The sequence below is a fragment of the Micropterus salmoides genome, unplaced genomic scaffold (genome assembly GCF_014851395.1).
Source record: "Micropterus salmoides isolate LMB-PRFRI ecotype aquatic unplaced genomic scaffold, ASM1485139v1 Ms_hic_scaffold_1, whole genome shotgun sequence".
NCBI classification, from domain to species: Eukaryota; Metazoa; Chordata; class Actinopteri; order Centrarchiformes; family Centrarchidae; genus Micropterus; species Micropterus salmoides.
Window position 1 is genome coordinate 58,570,042 of NW_024040040.1, and position 26,927 is coordinate 58,596,968.

General features: G+C 40.9%; 1 protein-coding gene across 1 annotated transcript; it reads left to right on the top strand.

Annotated features, from left to right (window-relative positions):
• Window positions 1–4,820: 4,820 nt before the first annotated feature.
• On the top strand, window positions 4,821–15,655 carry LOC119914300. The gene is made up of 6 exons (XM_038733523.1): window positions 4,821–5,058; window positions 11,829–12,212; window positions 12,993–13,124; window positions 13,721–13,771; window positions 14,657–14,722; window positions 14,819–15,655. The coding sequence occupies exons 1-6, from the start codon at window positions 5,007–5,009 to the stop codon at window positions 14,887–14,889; spliced, it is 756 nt and encodes a 251-aa protein (XP_038589451.1). The 5' UTR covers window positions 4,821–5,006; the 3' UTR covers window positions 14,890–15,655.
• Window positions 15,656–26,927: the final 11,272 nt, after the last annotated feature.

Below are 26,927 nucleotides of genomic sequence, written 5' to 3' on the forward strand. Positions count from 1 at the left end.
TTCAGCAGAGAGCGGACTTCCTGTCCCAACACCTGGCCCCTCGGGGCTGGTGGCCGGTGTCCCGCGGGAATCCCCGGTGGCGCCCTGAAGCGAAGGACCGCCAGGGAAGGTTCGCCGGTGAAGCACGGTTTGTGAGCCCAGTCGTGTTCCGGCTGCTGCCCTTCGGTCCTGGAGTCTGACCGGCAGGGGAGAAATCGCTCAAACGCCTCTCCCTGAGTTTTGGCGTGCTGGAACCTGCTGACGACAGCATTCACTACTTCGCAGGCCAGAAGGCGAGAGGGGCGCATCCAGGACAAAAGCCCTCTCCTTCCCCTGGATGCCTGATAGGTTGAGCCACAGATGGCGCTCCGTAGCCTCCAAAGCCGCCATGGATCGGCTGATTGAACGGGCCGTTTCCTTGGTCACGCGGAGAGCCCGTCGCTCTACGTAGCTTTGTCAGGTCCTCCTCAGAAGGACCTCCCCCTACGTCACAGTCTCGAAGGAGATCGGCCTGGTATGCCTGCAAGACAGCCATCGTGTGCACGCTGGAACGAGGATTCTGCGGACGAGGACCAGAAAAAGGCCTTAGCCGTTCCGGCACCCTCGGCAATCTCGCGTTGTGATCCCCAGGATCAGAGCCGCCGCGACGCCTCAGCAACCACGGGGCCTGTGCCACGGGGGGAGCGCATCAGACCATCCTCTAGGAAAAGAGAGCTCAGCAACCTCAGGGGCAGGGCCTCGCAATGGTCGCAGGCAGCCCCCTCGAGAGCCGCCTGAGCATGCGACATCCACAGGCATGAGACGCACATCCATACGCATCACTCTCTGTGATGAAACGCTCACATGGAAAGACACACTGTCGGAATCGCTTTGACATGATCTTCTGCTGCTTCGTCTCGATGTCAGGTAGGAAAATGGAGCTTCCAAACATGCCAGAGTGCCTGCTGAATAGAAAGAAGCTAATGTGTCCTATGTGCCGGCGTGCTTATATACCCCCTCCGGTTACGCCATCACACACTACCGTTACTAGTAACACCAATAGGATTGGAGTAGTTTCATTCATAGTTCAGCCCTGCCACGCCCAGAGGCGTTCCCATAGTGTCGTCACCGACGCAGTTCGAGTTCCCTCGAAGGGGAACTCTATTGTGATTGGCGCATTGCGGCGTGTGGGATGTAGGGCTTGTAGTTTGTAAACAATGAGCAGCGGCACACTGTGCTCATAAATTACTTTTCCGGTTTGCACACATCTATTTTTAGGGGCATATGCGAGAAAATGGTCGCACTGTAGAACCCTTTTCTGAATTTCTTTAGTAATCAATTGGCCCATAAAATGTCAGAAAATAGAACCCAAAGACTTTCAGTTTATCAGCAGAGGGGGCTGAGGGAGACCATCACATATTAAGCTTTACAAACTAGAAGCAAAAGCAAAATTATCAGCAGAAAGTTTCTATACTCTGTACTATAAAGTAACATATGCTCAACCTCATCCCTCACAGGATGCCTGACTCTTAAGTCGTGAAGAGTTCAGTCAAAGCAGAATAAATCTTTTGGAGGTCTGAACAGGAAGAACTAGAAAGTTGACAGGACAGAAAAATAATTAAAACCCACTGCCCACATAGATTCACCTCACAGCCCCTTTTTGGGGTCCAGATCCCCCATGTTATGAATATGTGTCAGTTAATGTCTTGTAGATGTATGAGCTGCTTGCTGTCGTCATTCCTGTGAGCAGAAACGTCACTGCACACACATCATTTCGAAAATTCAGTCAATTCAAATGCTGTGCTCTCCTGACAAGAGAAGTGATTGTGCAGAGCAGAGAGGAGGAGGAGGAGGAGGAGGTGAAAGTGCGCGGGGCTTTTGTCGTCTCTACGGCTCCGTAAACCAGAGGCGGAGGATGAGAGAAAACGAGAGTGATGGAGGTGATGGAGTAGAGAGCGCTGTGTGAAGTCAAACCTGAGATGAGTCAGGACAAGATCTTCACTCGTAGCAGAAGCAGGACATGATGTGTTTAAAATTCAAAAACACAAGGTTCTACACACTGAGTGGTAAATACTGGAAACTTACTTCATCAGCGTGCAGCATTGCATCATGGTATGTTTAGTATTAGCTTTGCATCATGGTACGTTTAGTATTAGCTTACCCACATTAAAATCCAGACTTTAATAAAACTTTTCTTTCCATTTTTTGATATCACGCCAGGTAGCAAACCTGCGCTGATGAGTGGCCATTTTGGAGGCTGCAGGTGTTATATTATCATAAATGAGCAGACATGGTTCAGTTCATTACTGGGAACTGAGCATTTCATTCATCGAGCTGCAGCATGTTAGAGACAGCGATCAGTCCCGGTGGGAGCAGGAGCAGCGTGGAATGTGTGGAGAGCTTTCAGGTGGTGAACAGATTCTACTGTGCTGCTGCATTGGTGCACGTGACCCTCAACATTTCAACCCTTTTTTTCAAGAGCCTTTGTTTCTTGGGTCTAATAGACTCGTCTTATTACAGTGCACATTACAGTGTTCATATTGCATACCTGCACACACCTGTGTATAAATAAAGTATTTATTCTGAAATAGAATTCCAATAAAAAACCCTGACAATACAATTCTTTTAGACAAATGTACGCATATCACCAGGCCATTGCATTACAGGTGGTGTGTATGAATAAAATTTTAAAAGATATAAGCTTTATTGTATACTTAATACATTTTCTTTTTAAACAACAAATACACTATACATATATATGTAAATATGTGTATATACGTATATATTATTAAAAAATACATTAGAAAATAATAGTTATTTGGTGCATAAAATGTCAGAAAATAGAACCCAAAGACTTTCAGTTTATGATCACAGAAGCAGCCAAAATTCTTAAACAATGTCACCATCCAATTTGGCAAAATATATAAAAAGACAAACTAGTAATATATATAACAAACTAATGATTAAAAATGATATATCTAATATAAGGTTAGGTTCTTCAGCGTTTCCCATTACAGCTTTACAGTGAGTAGGACATAGCAAGGTTCAGCTCACGTCCAGTGGTTGTGATGAAACGTAAATAAAACTTACTCAGTGTCTTATGACACTGTAGAAGATACACTCCCAGAGAATCTGTATGCATTATTAAAAATACATATACTTTTTACAACAATGGCGTACTGTACTGTAAAGGTATTTCAATTTAGATCACATAACGTTTAAGTCCATAACAGGAAATGAAAATCAAAAACAATACAGTTATAAATTTTTTTAAATAAAAATAAATTCAAAATAATAATATATAAAAATAAATGAATATAATAAAACTCTATATGTGTGAGCTAAGCCTTGAACTTATAAAAGAAAAGTAGTGAGAGAAGTTTGTTTCAATCATGTCAGCATCATCACAGGGGCCTCTCTGTAGCATCATGCCTCTGGGCCAATCATTCCAAACGTCGTTCAGACCCACACAGCTCTGTAAGCACACAGGATGTCACATGTGAGTTGAATTTGGGGGAAATGTATATTGTATAATATTTCCATCTGAAACTTGGATTGTCTGCTCATATGAAAACTAGAAACGTGTATATCAAATGATAAATTTAAGAGCGTCATAAAGAATGTGGTGAAGGAGACATGTGGTTGTTTTTCCTGAGAGGCAATTGTGTTTGAATAGATTTTTTTTTTCTTTTTTTTTTTGTGTGAATTTTGTCATGATTGTATGTAGCATTTTAATATGTTGTGTTTATGTATGGCTGCTACCTTGGCCAGGTCTCTCTTTTTTATTCTTCCTTATAAAATAAATAAAATGAATGAAGAGCTTGAACACAGCAGTTTGTTAAAATCCTCTTATTCCACCCTGTCTGACAGGATCATATAGAGATCTTTACAGTGAAATGTGGAGGTTTTTCTATATTTGCCCAATATATATGATCCTGTGAAACACTGTTACTGTGGCTTCCTCTGACATATGATGAGTAGATTTTAGAACCAATGAATCCCACTCTTGTTTATGCTGGTTAATGTTAGCTAATGCAGTGTAACTGACTGATTACTGAATCCAACTTGTGCTACCATTAACAAAAGTTACACGAGCTCACAACACATTCTTGTGCACACACACTGAGCTGATTCTGATTAAAGCTACTGAAGGGGGAATAAAAAGTGAATGACAGGATGTTCCTGAGCATCCCCTCTTTATCATCCTCTTATGACACAGTGAACCACTGAACACTGTGGTCATTTTTACAGAATAAGGTTTTTTTAGTAGTAGTCGCAGTAGATGGGACCTCAACTTATGATCTTTTGAATCCCACTTTGTAAAACTTACACAGCAACCATGCCCATATACTGAATTTTAAGCCGTATACACAGCATAACCAAACCATAATCCAATTAGTGAAAGGGAAAAATACTTTACACTGAAAACAATCTCACTTGACAAAATTAGGACCAGGAGCACTTAACATATTTCCTAACATGAAAATACCACTGCAACCTTAACTACTGCTAACATGTAGTAAGTGAGCAAAAGAACATTTATTTTGTAAGTAGTTTGTTATAGTCTCATTTCAGTTTGATTATTTCATTTGCCAAATCAGAAACACGCACTTCATCATGCACGCTGCGTTTCATCCCTTGGCCTGTGTCCTCCTGTACTCTTTCACTTAGCCAAGGCTCGTGACTCACAAACATGTTGAAAAAAGTGAATTCAGTCTAGAGTCACTTAACTCTTCCCTTCACCTCTTCCTCCTACCTCTTCCTCCTTCCTCCCTTCTTATCATCATTTCTTATTTTCCCCACCCCTCTCTGCCTCTCTGCACCCAGCTCGCTTTGAAGGGAGGAAATCTGCACTTTTGCACAAGCAGCAGCAGCAGGCCGGGGATGATGTGATTCACTGTATGGAGAGCGAGAGAGAGAGAGAGAGAAAATGTTACACCTCTGCACCATTTCCTTTCTCATCACTTTTTCTGTTGTTGGCGTCTTGATCTGATTTGTCGTCGTTCCCCTCTTGCCTGGCCGTCTGCTTCCTGCACATTGTTACTGTGATGGATATCAGGACTGTTGTGACCATCTCTGCTCTTTTACTCACAACTGCTGGTAAGTGCACATTCTTTCTGGGAGATATAGACTATTGAAAAATAGAAGAACCAGGCAAATAAACTAGTTTGGTATGATGCTAGCCTTAACCCACTGATATACTGTGATGTTTCTAGGCCTGAACTCAACTGACTGAAAAGTCATACAATATTAAATTGTAGAAAACTAGCAGCAGTAGCCTACTGCTAAGATAAAAACTCTCAGGAGAGCACAATATGTAAGACAAAGCAGAAAATAGTTTGATACATCCAATACGCAGAAATTATACAAACATGAGGAAAACGTGTGCCCATTTGTACATTTTCCAGTGTGGGCCGAGAGCTTTCCCAGTTAGTCAAAATGTCTCAACCTAGCAGCAGTTTCAAGCTGCTGCTGGGTTGAGATATTTTGACCAGCTGGTGCCAAACCCCTGTTGAATGGCCAGTTCAGGGCGTCAAGCTAGCCTGAGGGCTGCTAGCTTCAAGTCATTTCATGGTGATTATGTAGTAAAATGTTTTCTTATGTGTGGCTCCTAGTTCTACCAACCAATTTCACTTTTGGCTGTAAAATCACCTGAAGAATATTTGGCTGCATCCAAATATAATACGGGTTTAATTCACATAGTGCTCAGTTCCGGAAATGTGGTAGCAAAAATTTAGGAAGGTGAAGGTTAGCAATTCAAACTTCACGATGCACGCAGTGATGTCGTCTCAGACAGTTAGAGGCCTCTCAGCTGGTTCGATAAGGGGAAAGCCTGGTCTGTATAACTTCTACCACAGTAAAGAGACCTGCCTCACGGCACACATTTGGACTCAGTCACCAGGTGGAACTGGACTACATCCATTTAAGTGTTCTGCTACCAATGCCATGCTACTGTGTAGTGGCTCACTGACATGACTTAACTTGCTCACCAAGATGGAACAGTCAATATAGTCAGTATATATTCATTACGTCTGCTCGGACAGGTCAAACTGTCTGCTTTGAAGAAGGTGTATCCAACACAAAATCATGAATTACTCGTTTGTGCCCATGTATTCAAAAACTACATAAACTAGTCTCCCCAGATCAAATTATTTTTTTATCATTTTTATGAACAGAGAAATGGTGACTTCACACCTGTAGTTTGCCTGGTTAGAGGTAAAGCCTTGTTCAGTCATTAGCAGGTCCCTCATTGATTTCAGTGAGACAGAGGTCACATTGTAAGAGTTGTCCGCCAACTCTGGCACTTCTGTCCTTCAAGGCCTCACATTGATGCGTGACATCAAACATGCCAGAGCACCTTTCAGTTAGATTACTTTGTAAAATGAACGCCCATAAGTCTACTGTTTACCAGACGATCGTGGTAGGGCAGAATGATTGTCACCATGAGACCGTTCCACAAATAATGATATTTCAAAGTCGTGGATCTCTTATCATACTCAAACTAGTATTTCTAATCATTAACTCAAGCATTATTTACTAGGCAAATATTGAATAATTTCAATGTTTCAATGATTAGATTTTTTAAAGCTTTTCGTCGTGAAACTGGTGAGACAATAAGACACATCTAGATTACTGTTTGAATTCACAACTAATACACCGCTAACAGGAATCAAACTCCACATGTCTACAGGCTTTCCCCACCGCTCCCAAACAGTCACATATCTGTAGTAAATACACCTCCACAGGCACACACATTCTCATTATCAGCTCCAGATCCATCAAAACACAAACCTGTTTTGATGAGTTCATGCAGGGAAAATTTAAGGAAAACTAGGAAAATTAGGATTTTTACAAATAGACCTAATCGCAATAACCTCCGAGATACTTTTATATCTACAGCATGAGACAGACTGCACAACTACACTGCAAAAACTATGTACCTATATTTAGTTACATAGTTTTATATTTATACTGTCTATCTGGATTTCAAACTAACTTTAATTATAAATTAATATCTAATACCAACTACTCAAGACATTCTGACATGCAGAGTAGAGTTGGGTGGATGTTCGTGCCGATATCCAGCGACCACTGTATTGTTTGAATTGTTTTGATCAAAAAATGTAAATATATGTTGTCTGCCAGCGTCTAGTCAATGTATTTGGTACACATTCTGCCTTAAATTAGCACAAGTTTAACAGAGACCAAAAGGCGGAATTATAGTCTGTCAATACGATGGCCACTGTTAGGACACAATAATAGTAATAACAGTAATCTGAGATTTGGAGAATGAAGTGACATTATGAGAAAGAAGTTGTTATATTTGAAGAATACTGCTGTATTAGAACAGGCAGCTTCTAGTCATTTGTGATAGTATTCCCGGAAGTCTCCACTTGCAAACAGTGTGGACTGCAGTGTGGCGTCTGTCCTTTGACCAGTAGCACTGTGTCTTCGCACTTAAAACACAGGAGCTATTAAAGTCCAGGAGTTTCTAACTGAATTAAAATGAATTCATTTCTAATTGAGGTGAAAAGGTGCCACATACACATTTAAAGAGATTACTACTCCACATAAAGACACAAAGAGGAGGGAAGACTAAATCACGACTGCATGCGTGCTGACTCAGCAGGGATGAGTCCCTTATGAGACATAAGTAAAGTTGAACTACAGGACAAACAAAAAGCAACACAGAATGCTTGAGATTCTTACTGCATTCGATTCTGTTATAGTTTTAGATTTTGAATTGATACCTGCCATCTGAATGTTGTGTTTATAAAAACATTTCATCCATAAACTGATGCAGAAAATGTAGAATGTGGTGCAAAAAAATCACCAAAATGAAGGAAATTAAGTTTTTAACAAATTTTATGGGGAGGACCCCCAGACACCCCCTGCTTAATATGTGTCCCCTCCGATGTTGAAGCAAAACCAACGGCCTCCATTCAGTTTCAGGATCCCTGTATTGTTCGTGCTGACTTACTGGGATGCTGGGGAGTTCTGTAGAATTTATAATTAGACAGTGGAGAGATGGGACGATTGAAACTTGGGACAAAAGTAACACAGCAATTTTCTCAAAGCCCATACAAGTCTGACATGCCAAACTACAGAATGCTCCTGTAATTTCAAGGTTTGAAATTCATCCTTAACTGTAGCACAATGATAGAATATTTATAGAGTATGGTCTAGGTAGCTTGTGTTATATAAAGTAATTTTTATCAATAAGTGTAATCAAAAATTTTTTATTTGAGCGTCTTCAATTTGAAATTCTGAAGTTTTATTGCTTATATCAGGCTGGCCAGGTCTTTTTTACTTGTTTGAAGAGCAGATAGTTTTTCATAGTGGCTCAACTTGACTTGACAATGTTATTTTTATTACCACAGTGACACTCTAGATTACAGAATTCATTTCTGGACTGTAGATCTTTTCATATAGTTCACTTTAAAACATTGGTTTATCCAAATAAAAATAAAAACATTATCACATTTACCCGTAGTGGTATCTAGCGATGCAGATAGTTTCAGTACTGTTTGCAGAGGCTTTGAAATCCATCCTGCTGAAACTTGTGCCGCCGCCCAAACGCGGCGGAGCTGAATAGCAGGGGTTGTGGTGTTCACAGCATCAATAAACTGAAAGAGATGTGACAGGTTTTATTTTTTAGAAAATATATATATTACTGGGGGCATGAACGGGCTCCTCAGTGAATTATGTATATTGTTTTATTTTATTTATTTATGATTCTGAAATTAAAAAAGTGCAAAATGTGAACACATTTACAGGGTTTCAGGGGAATTTAAAAGAAATGAAACACATTAAAGTTGAACCACGATTACATATTTAAAATGGATCAATAATGCACTGGTTGTCTGTATGATATAGACTTAAATATAGACTTTGTCATGTAAATGCACTAATACCTCACTGTAAAAATTCTCCTTTACAAGTAAACGTACTGCATTGAAAATGTTACTTAAGTAAAAGTATGTAAGTATAATCAGGAAAAACACTTTACATGGCTTCTCAGATCTGCTAGGTCTTTTAGTTGGCTTTCACACAACCATTACTTGTGCACATCAAACATTCAAATCGATATAAACTGTTGTAATGCTCTACCGTTTGACAGGCTACATGACTCTCTAGCTGTGATCAAGGTTTAAACCAGTCTTTCACAGGGAATCCAAGCCTTCTTACTTCCTATTGGTTCCTGCTGAAGACGTAAATATATAGTTTCATGTATAAAAACGCTGAGTAATTTCCTCAAACAGCTGCTCGCTGTAGTTTCAGGAATTCTGAATCCACATGTGGCGCTCTAGTGAGTATTTGGGGCAGCAGGACGATGTGTCAGAGTAAACTACAGTGGTGTGTTCATGAAGGAACATGTGTGGCTCTATGGCAGAGGAAGTATACACACACACACGGTACTAATATATTCACTGATCCTAAAGTGTAGTAAATTCAATAACAAAGACAATGATTAACCAGAATTCATTTAATTCTCAACTGGAACCAGACAGATTGTGAGACTGCAGATGTAGCCCACAGACGTAAAGTTTCAAAGACTTAAATTTGAAGAATGTTTTAGGCTTTGTCATGTTACCACCAGACTATGTATTACTGTATTCTCTTTTGTCTCTTTATTCTTTATTTAATGACTTTGAATGATTTTTGAACTTTTTGCATTTGTGTCTGAATCAGGCACTACACACATAGACATCAAACGGTGCTTGAGCACCTGCCCTTTTTCTTCCTTCAGAGAAAGTGCCCTTTTTCTTTTAAATAAATGATATACACACACATATATACATATATATATATATATATATAAACATATTTGTATGAAAGGGATGAAATATTGTATGAAAATATATAAACGATTACCGGTTTAACGGTAAACCATGGTAAAATTCCAGACGGTTATTATTACCGTCCACATTTTAATTACCATGATAACTGGGTACTGTTAACTGCGCTGTTATAATCTCATGGCAAACACTGTCCAGCGTCTCCCAGAAGCAGGCGCGCAGGTTGCAACGTGGGTTTGTTTGGGTCAATGACAACACGGCGGAAGACAACGCTGCAGAGATTTTTCAGTCACTCTGAAGTCCGATCATATTTTACTTTTTATGAGAGTTCTGAGGGAAACTTGATTGATAGTGAACGCAGGGTGAGTTAACTTTTAGCTTTGGTTTGTCTGTCTGACATGCTAACAGCGTGTAAACTGCTCTCAGTGTTGCTCTTGTAGAAAGGCTACATGTTGTTCGTCCACTGCACATGAAAACACGTTACGCAGTTTAGTCAACCAACCAGCCTATCTAGAAACGCTTATGTCAGTTGTTGGGGTCATTGCACTTGCTATCACTGTCTTCTTAAGACTTATTTGTTTTCATGTAATTGTCCACGGCATCATTGTATTACCTATATAAAATAAAATATAAAATCTTGATAATGCACACTTGTTTAAAAAAGGTATTTGCTGTTATTTTATTTTTATGCAAACAAAATGGTAATTGTATTTGTAGTTTTTAATATAAAGCTTGCTGAAATGGTTTCAGTGTGTGTATCAGTACATTGGAATCTTTTTTGGCATGTTTTTACAATACCATGATAATACTACTACTATAAAAAAAAATACTATACTATATGTGTGTGTGTGTATATATACATATATATACACACACACATATATACCTGTGTGTATATATATATATATATATATATATATATATATATATATATATATATGTTTATTGAATAAAACAAGGAACTGAATAAAAAGTCAAAATATCAGGTCGGGCGATGACACATTGTTCTGATACCCTCCCTCTCTCTTGCGCTCCTCGGCGCAGCAGCACACACACAGACAGGCAGGCAGCAGCCCCTCCCAGCTCCTCTCCTAGTTGGGTTTTTCTTGGCTGGTAGTGAGTGGTGATGAACAAAAGGCTAAGCTACCAGTGCCTTGAGTTTACAGCTAATTAAACTAAGTGTAAGTGCGCTAAGTGCGCACGGTAAGTGTAAAATAGCAATAATAATAATGTATTTGATGTATACATTATTGTATTCAGGCAATTCGGTAGAATGTTACTTGGCTGTGTGAAGCTGAAGGTTTTCTCGCTTGTGAAACAAAATTTATTTTAATCGTTTATTTTAATTTCCCTCTCTTTGGTGCAGTCATTTATTTTAAACATATACTTGAAACTAGTAGCATAGAAAACATGCACATTGTGGCATAGTTTCCTTTGCTGTTGCCTGCTCTTCTGATAAACCTTGTGAATACTCAAGAAGACCATGATGTGAACTGATTATTTTGTAGAAATCTAGAGCATGAAACAATTGGGGAGGCGATGGCACTATGAATAAGACTATGCCTTTGGTGTCAGAGACGCGGGTTCAATCCCCCACTTTGATTCATCCACCCGTGTGTCCCTAAGCAAGACACTTAACCCTAGTTGCTCCAGAGGTGTGCGATCTCTGACATGTATAGCAATTGTAAGTCACTTTGGATAAAAGCGTCAGCTAAATGAATAAATGTAAAATAAATTGGTAAGGAAGTCAGAGTTGTGTTAATATTTAACATTTTTTTGTAAAGGAATTATTTTAATAATTGTGAAAAGTTTTTCACTTGAGCCCCTGCCCCCCAAAATATCTATGCACGTCCCTGGTCTGAATTATTGCACTTGTTTGATATTAGAGTTTCTTCTTAGAGTATCATACTATGTAAACAGTGCTCTACACAGTGCTACAAATAAGGCAATCGATTTGTTTAAAGTATATTTAATATATATATTTCTATATATTTTACATCCAGTAGATGTTTCAAATGAATGTGGAGTGCTAATGTGTGTTCTCCATACTAACGGATGTCTGTCTCCCAGAGTCAGTCGCAGCAACATCTTGGAACAACAGCACAGCCATCAACTGTTCCTGCCCCACTGCCACTTCAACAATCACTACTGCCCCGACCTCCAGCCCCACCAGCCCTCCACCTGCCCTGGGCCTCTTCAATATCACATGGATAAGATGCACAGGAAACATTTCTCTGATCTTCTATAATGCCTCCAACATCTCCTTCTCCAGCTCACCCGTCTGTTTCAGCAATCATAAAAAAGTCCATAGTCTTTTGGGAAATGTGTGTGTGAACAAGAAAGGCTGCAAAGACACAGTGTCCTTGAAAGAAGGCACACAACAGAATGGTTATAACATGATAGAGGGAAGAGCAGAGGAGGGCAACTGTTTGACACTGCAGGTTCAATGCAAAGGTTGGTCTACTGTCTCTGTGCATTGTGTGTAGGAGACTTTTTATACTTAAGATGCTAACATGATGCAGTGTCTAACCACAGGAGTTGTGTTATCTAAAGACGCTACCTAGGTTTGTCATAATATGCAAAACCACTGCTAACCTGTCTGCACACTGTAACACTTTCATGTTAGCGCTATACTGTTTTATAGTATTGCTTGGAAATTTAGATTTGTGGTATCGATACCAAAGTAATACTTTTTGCAATATCTGAACTTAAGGAATAGGATGGATGGGATTTTCTATAAAACCAATTTTTTATCTATTGAAACCAAACTTCTCAAATGCATCTGCGTGTAATAATGTCTTAACACAGAGAGCCAAATAAGAACTGAAGGACCATCTCAAATTATGAATTAAATCACAAACTATCTGATCCAAGTAAACAGGACTAAGAATCTGGCCAGGCAGCCAATGCAACTTTCAGTACAGGATAGTTTTCAGTCCTCTTTTCAACCATAAATGAGTGGATACTCATGTGTTAAGTATTTGCTCATACTTAACACACAACTGTGTCGCTGTTTAGGAACACTGCAATAGCAGAGATGAAGAATTGCCCAAAGAACAAAAAGGAGACTCACATATCCTGACTCAGTATCTTAGAATTCATGGCTTTCTCTCGCTGTGAATGTTCAGAGACAGGGAGCCAGCAGTGGGACAGAAACACAGCAAGCACAGCCTGTTTAGTTTAGGAGAAATTCAACATCAGCAGAACAACACCCGTGTGTGTGTGTCCCTCCAGATGAGGGCCATGCAGATGTACCAGGGCCGCTGCATGCCTACAAAGTGGTGACAGCTTTGCTCTGCTGCGTGCTGCTGGTCCTGTTACTGATCCGCTTCACCAGACCCACCGTCAAAGCCCTGCAGAAGAGATGTGAGCACACACACACACACACACACACACACACACACAAACACACACACACAGCGCCTTGTCAGTGAGAAAGGTAGACACACACACCTACACACACACACACACCTAAACACACCCACCTACACACACACACACACACCTACACACACGCACACAATAGACACATTTCATGTGTGCATTCAATCAGACTTTACTGGCCTAAGAACTCAGATATTATCAGATTAAAGATTATGACCAAGAATGACTGTTGCCTTAAATCCAAACGACTCTTTCTGAGTGATACAACAGAATACAACACAATGGAATAAAAGAGATGAGAATAGAACGGAAGTTGTGTGGAGCTGCTTAAAATTCAGCAAGCTCAGGAGGAAAGGACATATTTGGTTTTTGGGTTTCTCCGCTCCCAGGAGAACCATTGTCCAGTCAGTCACCATGTAGACAACTTCAATTCTCTTTTTTCCTGCCTAAAGCTCTGAAAAGATATTTTTTTCCACACACATATTGCTTTTAAGTTCTACAAATGACTGCAACTTTCTGACAGAGACAAAATCAGGCTTGTTCTTGAATGATCTCTGCAATATGTTTTTGGTTTTCAGTATCAGACCGGAGGCAGAATCGCTGGATTGGACCTACACAGAGTCACAGTGGTGAGTGTCTCACACACACACTGAGTTCACGTTTTATTTGCTCTAGCACCAGGGGTGGGTATAACTCCTTACAAGTAATGCAAATGAGTAAAAAAGTTGTTTTTTTGGAACTACAACTTTTCATGTTTCTTTTTAAAACTTTGCTTTTACTCTTTACTTGAGTATTTTTGGGGGCTAGTAATCTACATTTAACTCCGCTACATTTGCCATGCATACCTCTGGTGCTCATGTTGGAAAGCAGCCTCCATCACCCTTTTACAAGCCGGCAAAAATACTTTCACTTTCTATTCACGGCATGTTAAAAGTGTATTTAGTTTCTGCAGCACAAATGTAGGACGCAGACTGTCAGACTTGTTTAAGTCAGATGGTCACTGGATTGATTCTGATATATTAACCGAATATATAAAACTATATTTCTAGCAGCCTAGATGCCCCACAGAAGCTCAATAGGGTTTAGGTCTGGAGACATGCTTGGCCAGTCCTCAGCTTCTTTAGCAAGGCAGTGGTTGTCTTGCAGGTGTGTTTGGGGTCGTTATCATGTTGGAATACTGCCCTATGGCCCAGTCTCCAAAGGGAGGGGATCGTGCTCTATGCCACAGTACATGTTGGCATTCATGGTTCCTCAATGAAGTGCTGGCAGCAATTATGTAGCCCCAGACCATGACACTCCCACCACCATGCTTGACTGTAGGCAAGACACGCTTTAAATTTGTGAAGTGATTTTCAAGATTAAAATTTTTCAGTAAGACCCCATGAGCTGAGAGGCAGACAGGGTAGAGACGTCAGAGAGTATAGAGAGACAATCAATGACGATGGTTTGAGTCTGCACATGATATTTGTTGACAGTAGAATAAGTTGTCCTTTATCTGTTTGTCTCTGTCTCAGTGTCTTACCATCGAGGGAAAGCTGCATTTAAACACAATGACGGAGAAAAGAGACAGTCCTACCCTGGTAACACACAGACATGTTATCCCAGCTATACAGTCATATCCAGCTGCGTTCTCTTGCTCTAAATCATGCTGCTCTTCCTGTGTGTTGTCAAATTAGCTCTGGAGCGACTGGCAGTCAGTGACAGCAGAGAGCCTTCATCCACCAGGAACAGTGGCTACAACTTCTGAAATGCTTCTTCTATCATCATCATCATCATCATCATCATCATCATCATCATAAAAAACAACATCATCTTCTTTAGATTGTATCTTTGTGCAGGAATATCACCCTTGTCAAGGAATTACTTATCAAGACATTATTCATGTGATAATTCATCTCTTCATATGCCTTTATATCTTCTAAAAAGTCTGTTAATACAAGTCAGTATTTACAATCATCATTGTATATTATGTATGTATCATATCTAAACTCAATTTAGAAGCTGTTTTTTTAAATGAAACTAGAAAATGAAAGGCAAGTTTTGAAGTTATATTAAGAAGTTTTAATGGAACCTTACAATATTTTGGGAAACACCCTAGGTAGCCATCATCGTACATTGTGCTCATACATTTTGGTTTTAGCAGTTAGCATCAGAGCTACTTCTTCTAGAAACTGTTGGGCCCAGTGACTGCATGGTGTTGCCAGTTTTGAGCTGCATTCAGATGACTCTTGGTTATATCCGTACCTAGATTGTTTTTACAAAAGCTCCAAATATAACTCAGACAGCTTTGGAGCTGTTAGAAGGTGTATTTTTCACTTTTAACTAGGCTAGCAATTTCCCCCCACAGTCTTAGCTAAGCTAGGCTAAACACATTCAGGACCAATCTCTCTACTGGACAAACAGGGATAGAACTGAGAAACTCACAAGAGTGGTTTCCAAAACATTGGAATGATCCAACTATCACTGTAACTATTAGTCAGAAAAATATTCATTAAAAACCTTCTGAAAATACTGATTGAATAACATCTGATTCTCTGACATTATAACATAAGGTGCTTTGCATAAGTTGTGTTTGACCTGATTTGTTGTCTTAGAAGGAGGTAAATGGAAAATGTAGATTTTTGAGGCAGAAAGAGAGGAGGAGGAGGAGCAGAGAGTGACAGACGAAGGTGGTTACTGAGTGCAGAGATGTGGTTTCCTCTGCCGTTGACACCAATTTCCTGTTTGTGTTATTTCTGTCATAACATGTATAGCTTTCCCCCTCTCCTCAGACTCCTTCTGTCTTTATCTTCCTTGCCATCTTCTCCTGTTTCTTCCAGTCCCTCATTCTTCTCATTTGACTCCTGCTTGGTGAAGTCAAGGTTCAGGTCCATTGTTCATTCACCTGTTCATCAGTACACAACATCTCAGCAATCATTGACTGCATTTGAAAAGCACCAATGAAACATTCTTTAATAATGTAGAAGAAATGAGACTGCCAACATATATTCAGTTTTGGGAGAAATTCAAATTCACTTTGAGATTCACAATTTCTTGTTTGGCTCAAATAAAAAGAGGATTTTAAATGGCATCAACACCAGCTGGCATAGAATAACTTTACACTGCTGTAAATGGTCTGTACTTGTACAGCGCCTTTCTAGTCTTTGAGACAACTCAAAGCGCTTTATTCTACATCACATTCACTTTTGGTACTAACTGCACAACAGAAAGGAAATAAAATTTACACTATATACATTCACACAGCAATGATGCAGCCACCAGGAGCTCCACAGTACAGCTCTGCAGTGTCTTTGACTTGCTAAAAGAAATGAAAATAAACACAACAACAACAAACACAACATTAAATCAGGAGTTTATGCTGACCCTGAATAGGAATGTTGTCAAGTTAAGCAGCTGAAGGCTCTGAATATTGTTGGGCAGTCCTGGCTGACACATGTGGAGGCCGGGGACAGTACCGGCACCATGCCAGACCAGGGTGGCAGTTCCAATTTCTATAAAGGGGGACCAGAGAGTTTGATTGCAGGGTTTATGAGGGTGTGCACCAAACAATGTGCTTTCTAACCTCCACCTCACCCACAAGCACCTTGCTTTCTGTGTTATAAAATTCCTCTTGGTTCTCTCTTCCTCTCATTGCCATGATTCACTGTAAAAAAAAACAACCCACTGATCTGCAGGCTCATTTCTATGTTTGGTATGGTGGACCAGGAAGGGGGGAATTGAATGAAACTACGCCACCTAAGGAATTGCACCCCAGGAAATACCATTTGAACCTTGATTATTTGAAGGACAATTAAGAGAAAGAGGCACACAGGAATGTTCCTAATGATGCAGAGATGTGTTTCAAACTATACCAAAATGTATTTTTAATATGCAATGAAAATAAACAACTGGAACTGAAACTGCTGAAAGAAAAGGATACAATAATCAATAAAATTATGATAAAATTTTATTTTTTATTAACAAAATATGGGGCGACTGTGGCTCAGGAGGAAGAGTGGGTTGCCCGTTAATCGGAAGGGCGGCGGTTCAATCCCCGGCTCCCCCAGGCTGCATGTCGAAGTGTCCCTGGGCAAGATACTGAACCCTGAATTGCCCCTGGTGGCTGTATGAATGTGAGTGAATGCAGATGTAGTGTAAAAGCGCTTTATGTGGTTGAAGGGCGCTATACAAGTACGGAGCATTTACATAACAAAACCAAGCAGGAGGTCCCTTGTGGAGAGGCAGACTACGCTGAGGAGTGACCAGGAGTGCTATCATTACCCACCTTAAGTGCAGCACTACAGACCTCACAGTGTTTCAAATAGCAGGTAAGCAACTAGAATCAACTGTTGAGGGAAAAAGATGTGCATTGAAGTGTTCCATTCACATACCTGGTCAACAAACACCAACCACAGTAGGGACCGATCATGAAGCAGAGAGAGAGCAAATTACATATAATAACATACCCAAAATAAATTAGGGAGTGCCAAATGGGTAACTCCTCACCCATTTGGCCTAGATCCATAATTCTGGTCTCCTTTTTAAGGTCAAGTTAAGAACTATGAATCCAAAAATGAACATATTTACCATATGTTACCATTACTGAGTAAAGGGAGATGCAATATAAAAGGAAAATATGATATTTTCATCCTTGCCTAGTATAAAAGCTATATTTGAAAGGCAATATACATCATCATAACCAGGGCTTGACATTAACTTTTTGTTGACTATCCTATAGTGATGCAGCCTGGAACAGCCAGCTAACGCTACATTAGCTCGGACCTGCAGCTGTTTGCTTCGTAACATTCAATTTAGATTTTATTGCCCTTTACCGATACTCAGGTACACAGCTTCTCCACCTTAGTCGCTGTAACTAACGTGACCCACATAATATACAACACAGAGGAAGAGCCGTCCACTGTCACTACAGTAAATTTACTTACTGCGGTCTAACTGTTATAAAGTGCGACACAATCTCGTTATAATATTCAGTCCAACTCACTAACCTTTTCTTTATCATCCAATACTGGATGCTGACACTGCTGAGCCTCCGGTGAAAGATACACAGATAGTAAAGATAGTTACTGAAAGCAGCAGGCGAGCTAATGATGTAGCACGTTTCCAGCATGTTGTGTGAAGCAGTCTCCTTGTCTCTCTATAGCTGCTGTCACTCTGCCTTTTTTCTGGGAGAACTGCGCTGATATGCGGCTCGCTGCGCTGAATAAAGTAACGTTACAGAGCCAGTGTTGATCTGCCTCTGAGATGGGAACGTTGAAGTAACAGAGCCTGAACATGTCTGGAGAAAAGCCACAGCCTGCATGCAGGTGTTTCTGCATTTATTGCAGGATTTCTGTATGAAAGCGCTTGTGTTTCGGATTATGCTCACTCATGAGTTCAAGCGAGCACGCGTACGAGGACACGCCTACATACACAATTTTTTTCAAGCCATTTATTTTAGGTTACCCAAGTTCATCCAAATGTTTGCAATCATTCACCTGTTCTCTTCATGCAGTGATCTGGGTCAAAGTGGCATACAGGAAGTGAAGAATCTGGAGTAATTTAAAGGGGGGAAGAATTGGAATGGTCCAAGTGGGAGCCACTACAGAGAGGTGTACTGGAGAAGCTTTGTTTAGCATGCAACATTTAATTTCTGGTTTTAAAGTAGTTATCTTGTGTATTGATGTGGCCAGAAATGTGTTTGAGTTGCCATAGGGGTGCTTGATTGATTTCAAGGAAATTACTCTTGTGATGCTCTTAATCTCTCTTCAGGACTGCTTCAGATGAGTCTTGACCTGTTAAGGTGGTGCAGGTGGTGGTGTTCAGCGATGTATGAGTGTAATTTCCATGGGAGAGAGAGGGGATGTTAATATATTACAATGAGTATGCAAAGACTTTGTAAACCTACAGCAACAGATAAAACCTGCCTGGGTCATGTATCTCCCACAAACAGAAGTAGTAGTAGTTTCAATTGTAACCAACACACACACACACACACACACACACACACAGGAAATGTATTGAATCCTGTCCTCTCTCTTTGTGTGCAGCCTTTAGTACACAGTCACATTTCCATGTGTGAGTATGTGTGTTTAGTTTGTGTGTTTGTGTGTGTATGAGTGGGTGTATTGTGCCTCGTCCTCCTGGTCAGGTCACTGTATGAGATGATAATCTGGCCTCATTGCAAATGTCCCATCAAGAGAAACAATGACAGATGACTGCAGATTACAGCTGCAGATTATCCATCAGGGGATTGACACAGCGGACAGAAATGGAGGGAGAGGAGGAAAATAAAGTGACAAATATGGACAAGTACATGCCATATACAGATAAAGACAACTCAAAAAGAGATTAAGTACTGAGCAGAGTCAAAGGAAAAACAGACAGAAGAAGGTGCAGGTTGATGTAAAGCCACTAGAGATGACATTGTTAAAACAATGTTATATTTTCTTCTAAGCACATTTTTGGAGTCTCTATCAATACCATACAGTAGCAGGGATTCAACAGCGCTCATATAGAATGCTAATGCTAAAAAAATAGATGTTTGAATGTTTAATATTTTCATAACTATTTAAAATCCTCACATCAGTAAAAGGTGTATTGTGCTGGTAAATGTTTGATTGACAGGTGATCTCCAGGGTACACTGTAAAAATACACAACAGCAACACCAAAACCATAGAAAACTTAAAGTCATGATAAGCAGTGTGAGCCATCTGGCCCAGTGAAACCGAACTACATTAACTGGATCTCTGTTTTGACTTAGCTGCTAGTTGCAGTTACAAATTAAAAGGGAGGTTCCCGGGGATTACCAGTTTAACAGTCAGTGTTTTTTGCAGCAAAAGGTCACTGAGCAAATGACATGATAACCCAAATTGGGCCAGCATGAACGTTAAGACCAGTAAGATATGTTTTTATTGTGGAAATTCCACCAGACGCAGCAATAGCCTATCACAGAAGTGTCCCAGACGCAGCTTTCCGCTCCACTCCACACCGCAGAGAAAAGGTAGCCAGTCTATTTTTGATGGCAGCCGCGTCAAGCAGCACAGAGAAGATCTAACCGGGCAGGAAGTCAGACACAGAACGGAATGGAGAAACTCTGTGTAGACTCCCGATCGTAAAACAACAATTAACACGATTTAAACTGACACAACAGGAAATCATTTAACTACGTTGCCAACTTGATCATAGTAGAAGCACAAAATGCAAACACTGATTACCAAATCAAAAAAATCTCAACATGTCGGAAAAATCAGGCAGACAAAATGCTCTCATTCTGCAATGTTCCTTGAAGAAGAAGAATTTCAAAAAGACAACTCAACAAGAATTTCAACAAATAAAACAGAAATCAACACCATCCTCATGGACATCCTTCACACCAAACTCACCCAGCTCACTCTGCCCCCATCACCATGCTCAACAACCCTGTGTCTGCTGTGGAATCCTTCAGGTTTCTGGGATCCACTATATCCCAGGACCTGAAGTGGGAGCCCACTGACACCATCATCAAGAAGGCCCAGCAGAGGATGTACTTCCTGCGCAAGCTCAGGAAGCTCAACCTGCCTAAGGAACTGCTGATCCAGTTCTACACAGCCATCATCCAGTCTGTCCTGTGAATGTTGAGAAAGTACAGCTCCTACTCCTGAGTATGATACATCCACCTCAACAACATATTGTAAGGAGGAGTCAGGGAAAACAGAACAGCGGAAGACAAAAAGCTTGATCAGCCTTGTTGGAGCAGAGGAAGGTGGCGTAAGCTGTGTGAGGAGAGAGGCTACCTTTCTGCTTTGTTTAAAGCGGCAGTAAAAGTTGGCAAACCCCAGGAACTATTGCTGCTGTTTCTGTGAGGTGGTGGTTGGCCACCCTGTAAGAGTGCTGATCATTCCCATATCTTCCCTTAGCTGGCCCTGCTCATTGATGAACCCCAAAAAACTCACATGTGGTACATGCTCCTCCTGGTTCCTGGAAAAAATCAGAATGTCAGCAATGTAAACGAAGATGAACTGGTTGAGCATGTCTCTGAGGATGTCGTTTACTAGGGTCTGGAAAACAGCTGGGGCTTTGGTGAGTCCAAAGGCATGACTAGGTACTTAATTGGTCCGAGGGGAGTGTTGTTTTCCACTCATCTACATTGCGGATGTGGGTAAGATGTCAATCATTGCGAAGATCTAGTTTGAAAAACACAGTGGCATGATAAAGACAGGGTCAATCAGAGACAGTGAATATTAGTTTTTGACAGTATTTAATGGATGGCATCCTTCTTCTTTACAAAAAACACACCTGCGCCCACTGGTGAAGATAAGGGACAGATTAGTCCTGCAGCCAGTGAGTCAGTAATATAATTCTCCATGGAGTCATGTTAAGGCCAGGAGAGGTTATATAGGCAACTACAGGGCAAAGGTGAAACAGGGAGAAGATCTATGAAGCGGTCATATGCTCTGTGAGGAGGTAATGACAGGGCCCTTTGTTTGCTAAACACTTCCCCTAAACCATGATGCGAACCATGGAGCGATCAGGTAAGATGTAAGGCAAACTGAGACCAGGAGCAAGGGCAAAGGCAATTAACTTGCCAAAAAACACTCTTGCTTGATATGGTGTAGTTGGACCAGTCTATGTGGGGCTTATGTATTTCACCCAGGTCTGACCTAACACTACTGTGGCCTGAGGTGAAGGATTTACATTTATTAACTTTTATCCAAAGCGACTTACATTTACAATATATGTGAGAGGTCACACATCTCTGGAGAAACAAGGGGTAAAGTGTCTTGCTCTGGGACACATTTGTGGATGTGTCACTGTGAGAATCGAACCCAGGTCTCTCACACCAAAGGCATGTTTCTTATTCACTGTTTCATTGGCACCCCAGAACAAAACATTAATTATAATATTATATTAATTATGTTGTGGTCAGACAGTTAAAGGTTCAGGGGAGCGGTGACATGAGTAACTGCTTAGCTTCAGCGAGAGCCTCCACAGGTAGACTAGCTCTTTATACCAGAGAAAAACCTATAGAGAGGTTTCTCGTATACAAACACCGGTCAGAAGACTGTAGTCAACCACAGTAATCAATGTAGATTACACAATGTTTGTAAATTCTTGTCGACTCAATAATAAACTGCCATTTCAGAATTGGATCTGTTTGTTTGTGTTTTATTTTGCATATTAATATAACAGGTGCGACCACGCTGCAGGTCAGCGACACCGGACCTAATGTTCAAGTCAGCTGCTAGCCAAAAAGCTAAAGGAAGAACGAGGGAGAGAGGCGTTCTTTCCACAGCTGTATGTACTGCTATTTGTCCTAGCTATGTCACACTCAGAGATACAAAGAACATCGTCTTCCGTTGTACACTTTGTGTGACCAGCAAAAAGTTTACAACCGCAAACAATTTTGTATTGAAGCATCTGCTAAAGCAGTACGCAACATGAAACTTAGACTGTGGAAAGAAACTTCGGCTGCTACTGACAGTGATGCATCCACTCGGCAGGAGAGAGTGGCGTTCAGTAACAAAGCACTGAATACTTCTCTTATAAATGCATGTGTAAAACAGTAACGTTAGCTCAAACAGTAAGGCATGTTTGCCTAGAATGTAGAAAGTATAGGGCAGAAAGAAAGGTATTATTTGTTAGATTGACAGGACTTGGAGTTGAGGCCTTTTCTGTTGTATCTTTGTTTGGACACAGTGAGAAACAAAAATTGATCTCCAAGAATTTAGATCTAATTCGAAATTCGAAGAAGAAGAAGAAGAAGTAACGTTAGTTCTGAAGTTGAGACACTTGCTTGATTATTTTTAAATCTCAGACAGTGGCGTTAAAAAACGTTAAATACTACATAAAAATTGATGCTGTTATGAATACGCGATCAGTTAAAATGTCGGGAGAGATCTGCTTTGTTTTTATTATTTTTAAATAGCCTATATCCATAGCCTATACAATACAGCAACCTCTGAGAGGCTGCAGTGTTTTCAGTTCGGCTGCTTGTTGACTCCTCAGGTTAATTATTGTTCCAGTCTATACATAATGCAAATATAGATGTGTGCAACATCTTGTAATGTTAATAAAATGTTAATGTAAAATATAACACCCTTGTTTCCCCTATAGACTCATTACTGTTTATGTAAATGTAATGCAAATACAGACCAGTGCTATTGACAGTATGGAATGCAGAGTAAGTCGGTAGAGGTCTGTTCAGTGAAATTGTGATGCTTTTTTTAATTTTTTCTCTCTCCTCTGTTAAGCTCCTCTCAGTGTAGGATCTATTGTCCTCTAAGCCCCTTCTGCTGCTCTATTACCGCTCTCACCACACACACACACACACACACACACAGCTGTCACAGAGAGAGAGGATAGGAAGAACACACACACACACACACATATATATATATATGTGTGTGTATATATATATGTACGATATTGGAAAAACCTGACATTGAAATATTTTGAAAATATGAAAAATATGGAAAAAATACAGGAATTTTCACTAGATGACTTCAATTGCTCTATTTACAAATAATTTAAGAAGTGGTATTATGCTTTTTGGCTTTTCCCCTCTCCTTTATTGACTTATATCTGTTTTTTGTGCATGTAACAGGTTTGCAAAGTCCAGCCCAAAGGGAGTTCCCATCTCCCACAGAAAGCTCTGCTCTGAACTGCTTGAAAAGAGCTCGTTTGTAGTCCAGCCCTTCACTTCCTTTACTTGTGACGTCACAATGAAAATGCGTCATAAAGCTTGCCAAGCGGCTAGCGGGGTCAGACACGCCCTCAAACCAAGCTAGTCTGAGCGGAGGCCCTTTGGCTCGACTCGCCTTTGTTTGGTTTTCCATTGTAGAAATGTTGTACCTGTACCTGCTTCCAGGTACTTTTTTTCGTATCACCTCACCTCCATCGAGCTGAGGGATACTAAAATGTAACGTGAAAACGACAGACTGCTGATTGGTCAGAGAGAATATTCACTATTCCAGAGAATAGTCATCATTGCTGCACCAGACAGCCAGCAACAGAAAGTTTTTGTATGTAATTTCATCACTAAATCCACTTCTGAGAAGTTTTGAGGTGAGAAATCAGCTGTGTAGATTTCCAATATTGACAGTTTTACAAGAAGTGATGACGGAACAAAAATGTGCTTGAATATTGTCGGAGTTGAGGAGCTCCGCAAGTGGTTACGGGGGAAGCCTGCACCAACCCACAGGAGGAGCGCGTGAGGCCGGCCAGCCGCCCGCTCACAGAGCCCTCTGCTCCCGCCGTCACACAGACCGCTGCAGCAACAACGGCAGAGGAAAACACAGCTGGAAGCTTTTCATACCGCTTATCTGTCTTTACATTCTGAGGAATGTTAAAACGTTTTAACTTCAAAAGAGAAAGCTGTGTGGATCACTGGGTGTGTGTCGCATTGAACATTACGTCGCGGCAGTTGTGTGTGGCGTCGCTATGACTACAAGCTACGTACTATCTCTGGATACTGTCTGCAATGGAAAACGGAGCAGGGCGAGTAGAGTCGAGTCTATCGATTTGCGCTATGGTAGCATTTTTCGGCAAGGCAGCATAGATCGTCAGAACACCGGCAACAGTTCAACGTTTAGTCCTAATGGTAAGATGTGGAACAATGATGTTGTGTGGTTGTGGACTTGCTTGACATTGCATTGTTCTGCGATGTGACTATTGCACATGGGCACATTGCGATGACGATGTTGAAACGATATGTTGTGCAATATATACATATATATATACCAGGCCGATGGCTAGTGAGTGTCAAAACCACTGTCCAGGATGAAACGACAAAGATCCAGGAGTACATCAGGAAGATGACCCCCAAAGATGAAGGGCTTAGTGAATACCTCAGACAGCAAAAACACGAGGGTGAGGACAAGGAAGATGAAGAACCTGCCGCTGCACGGCATGTACCACAGACAAATAGAAGAAGTGGCTGATATCAAGAAATCCTACCAGTGGCTGGACAAGGCTGGACTAAAAGACAGCACAGAAGCACTAATCATGGCTGAACAAGAACAGGCACTCAGTACAAGATCAATAGAGGCTGGGGTCTACCACACCAGGCAGGACCCCAGGTGCAGACTGTGCAAGGATGCCCCTGAGACAGTACAGCACATAACAGTAGTGTGTAAGATGCAGACAGGAAGTGTGTACATGGAACGCCATAACCAGGTAGCTGGCATAGTGTACGGGAACATCTGCCATGAGTATGGGCTGGAAGTCCCAAGGTCAAAATGGAAGACACCTCCTAAGGTAGTTGAGAATGATCGAGCTAAGATCCTGTGGGTCTTCAAGCTCCAGACTGACAAACTGGTGATGGCTAACCAACCAGACATTGTGTTGATCAACAAACAGCAGAAGAAGGCAGTAGTGATAGATGTGGCAATCCCAAGCGACAGCAACACCAAGAAGAAGGAACACGAGAAGCTAGAGAAATACCAAGGGCTGAAAGAGGAGCTAGAAAAGATGAGAGTGGTAATCGGAGAACCGGGGGCCGTGACCCAGATATCAGAAGCCTCTGTCCAGAAGAGTGCAGTCCTAGGAGATAAGAAACTGTGCAGAACCCTCAACTCCCAGGCCTCTGGTAGAGGACCAGACAATAAAAATATGGTTAACATGCATCCAGGGAATGCTGCCATCACATACATACCATACATGAGGGAAATAAAACACTAATGTGGAGTCGTGCTCGCCTGAGTCCAGCTGACAGCTTCTACAGTCTACAGTGAGAATTGGACTTCTCTGACAAGCACTTGGCTGCAACTGCTAAGCTTAAAATGGCACAATAGAGCGACAATTCAATGTCTGGGGCTTAGAGAGAAAACAGCTTGCACTTATACATTATTTTTGTGTACATGTTCAATTATAGGTATTAGTGTGTGATGGAGGAAACCATTTCATTTCATTTGAAAGGAGTGCCCTTTGGCAAAATAGTTTGAAGAAGAGGGGGAGAAGGGACAACAGAGAGGCAAGGACTCAGAGGAGGGGTGAGGGAGGGAAAGGAGAGAGCAAGAAGCAAAACCTATAAGAAAAAAATTAGATTGTGAAGGAGGGGAGGGAGGAGGGACAAAACAGAGAGAGAGAGGGGATTATTTAACGTTTTGAGGAATAAATCTGTATTGTGTAAATCTGGCACAGAGAGGGAGGGAAGAGAGAGGCAGAGGGAGAGAGGAGGTTTATAGCAACAGCAGGCAAGCAAAGAAGAGCGAGAGAGACAAAAAAGACCATATAAGTGTGTAATTTATTTTATTTTTTCAAATGTTTTTGTTTTGAATTATTTCTTAAAAATGCTTCAAAAATACCATGAGAACAAGATGTAATCTGGAGCTGAAATAGACAGATACCGGTGAGTAAAAGAGTGTGTGTATGTGTGTGTGTGTGTATCTAAGGGAGTGAGACATCAAGTGTGTGAGTTGATTAGACGGTTGAGTATCATCTGATCTGTTACAGTGATTGTTGTCATATGAGAACATGTACGTTACACACACATTTGATATATTTAGTTGTGATCTTGTGCAGAACGTACAGTGTCTAAAGTGAACCTAGTTCCACCCAGCTGAGGTGTGTGAGTGTTCACAGGAGCGACTGACTTGTTAGGGATCCAAGCAGCGAATCTGCTGGAACCCTATTATTTTTGTTTTCATTCTTCTTCTTCTGCTGTCTTTCTTTCTTTCTTTCTTTCTTTCTTTCTTTCTTTCTTTCTTTCTTTCTTTCTTTCTTTCTTTATTCTTTCTCTCTGCTAAAAGTGTTTGGGCAGCAAAAACTGCCAGACAAAAACTCACCAGAATTGGCAGGTGGGTTGCAAATTCCAGCAAAACTCAAGC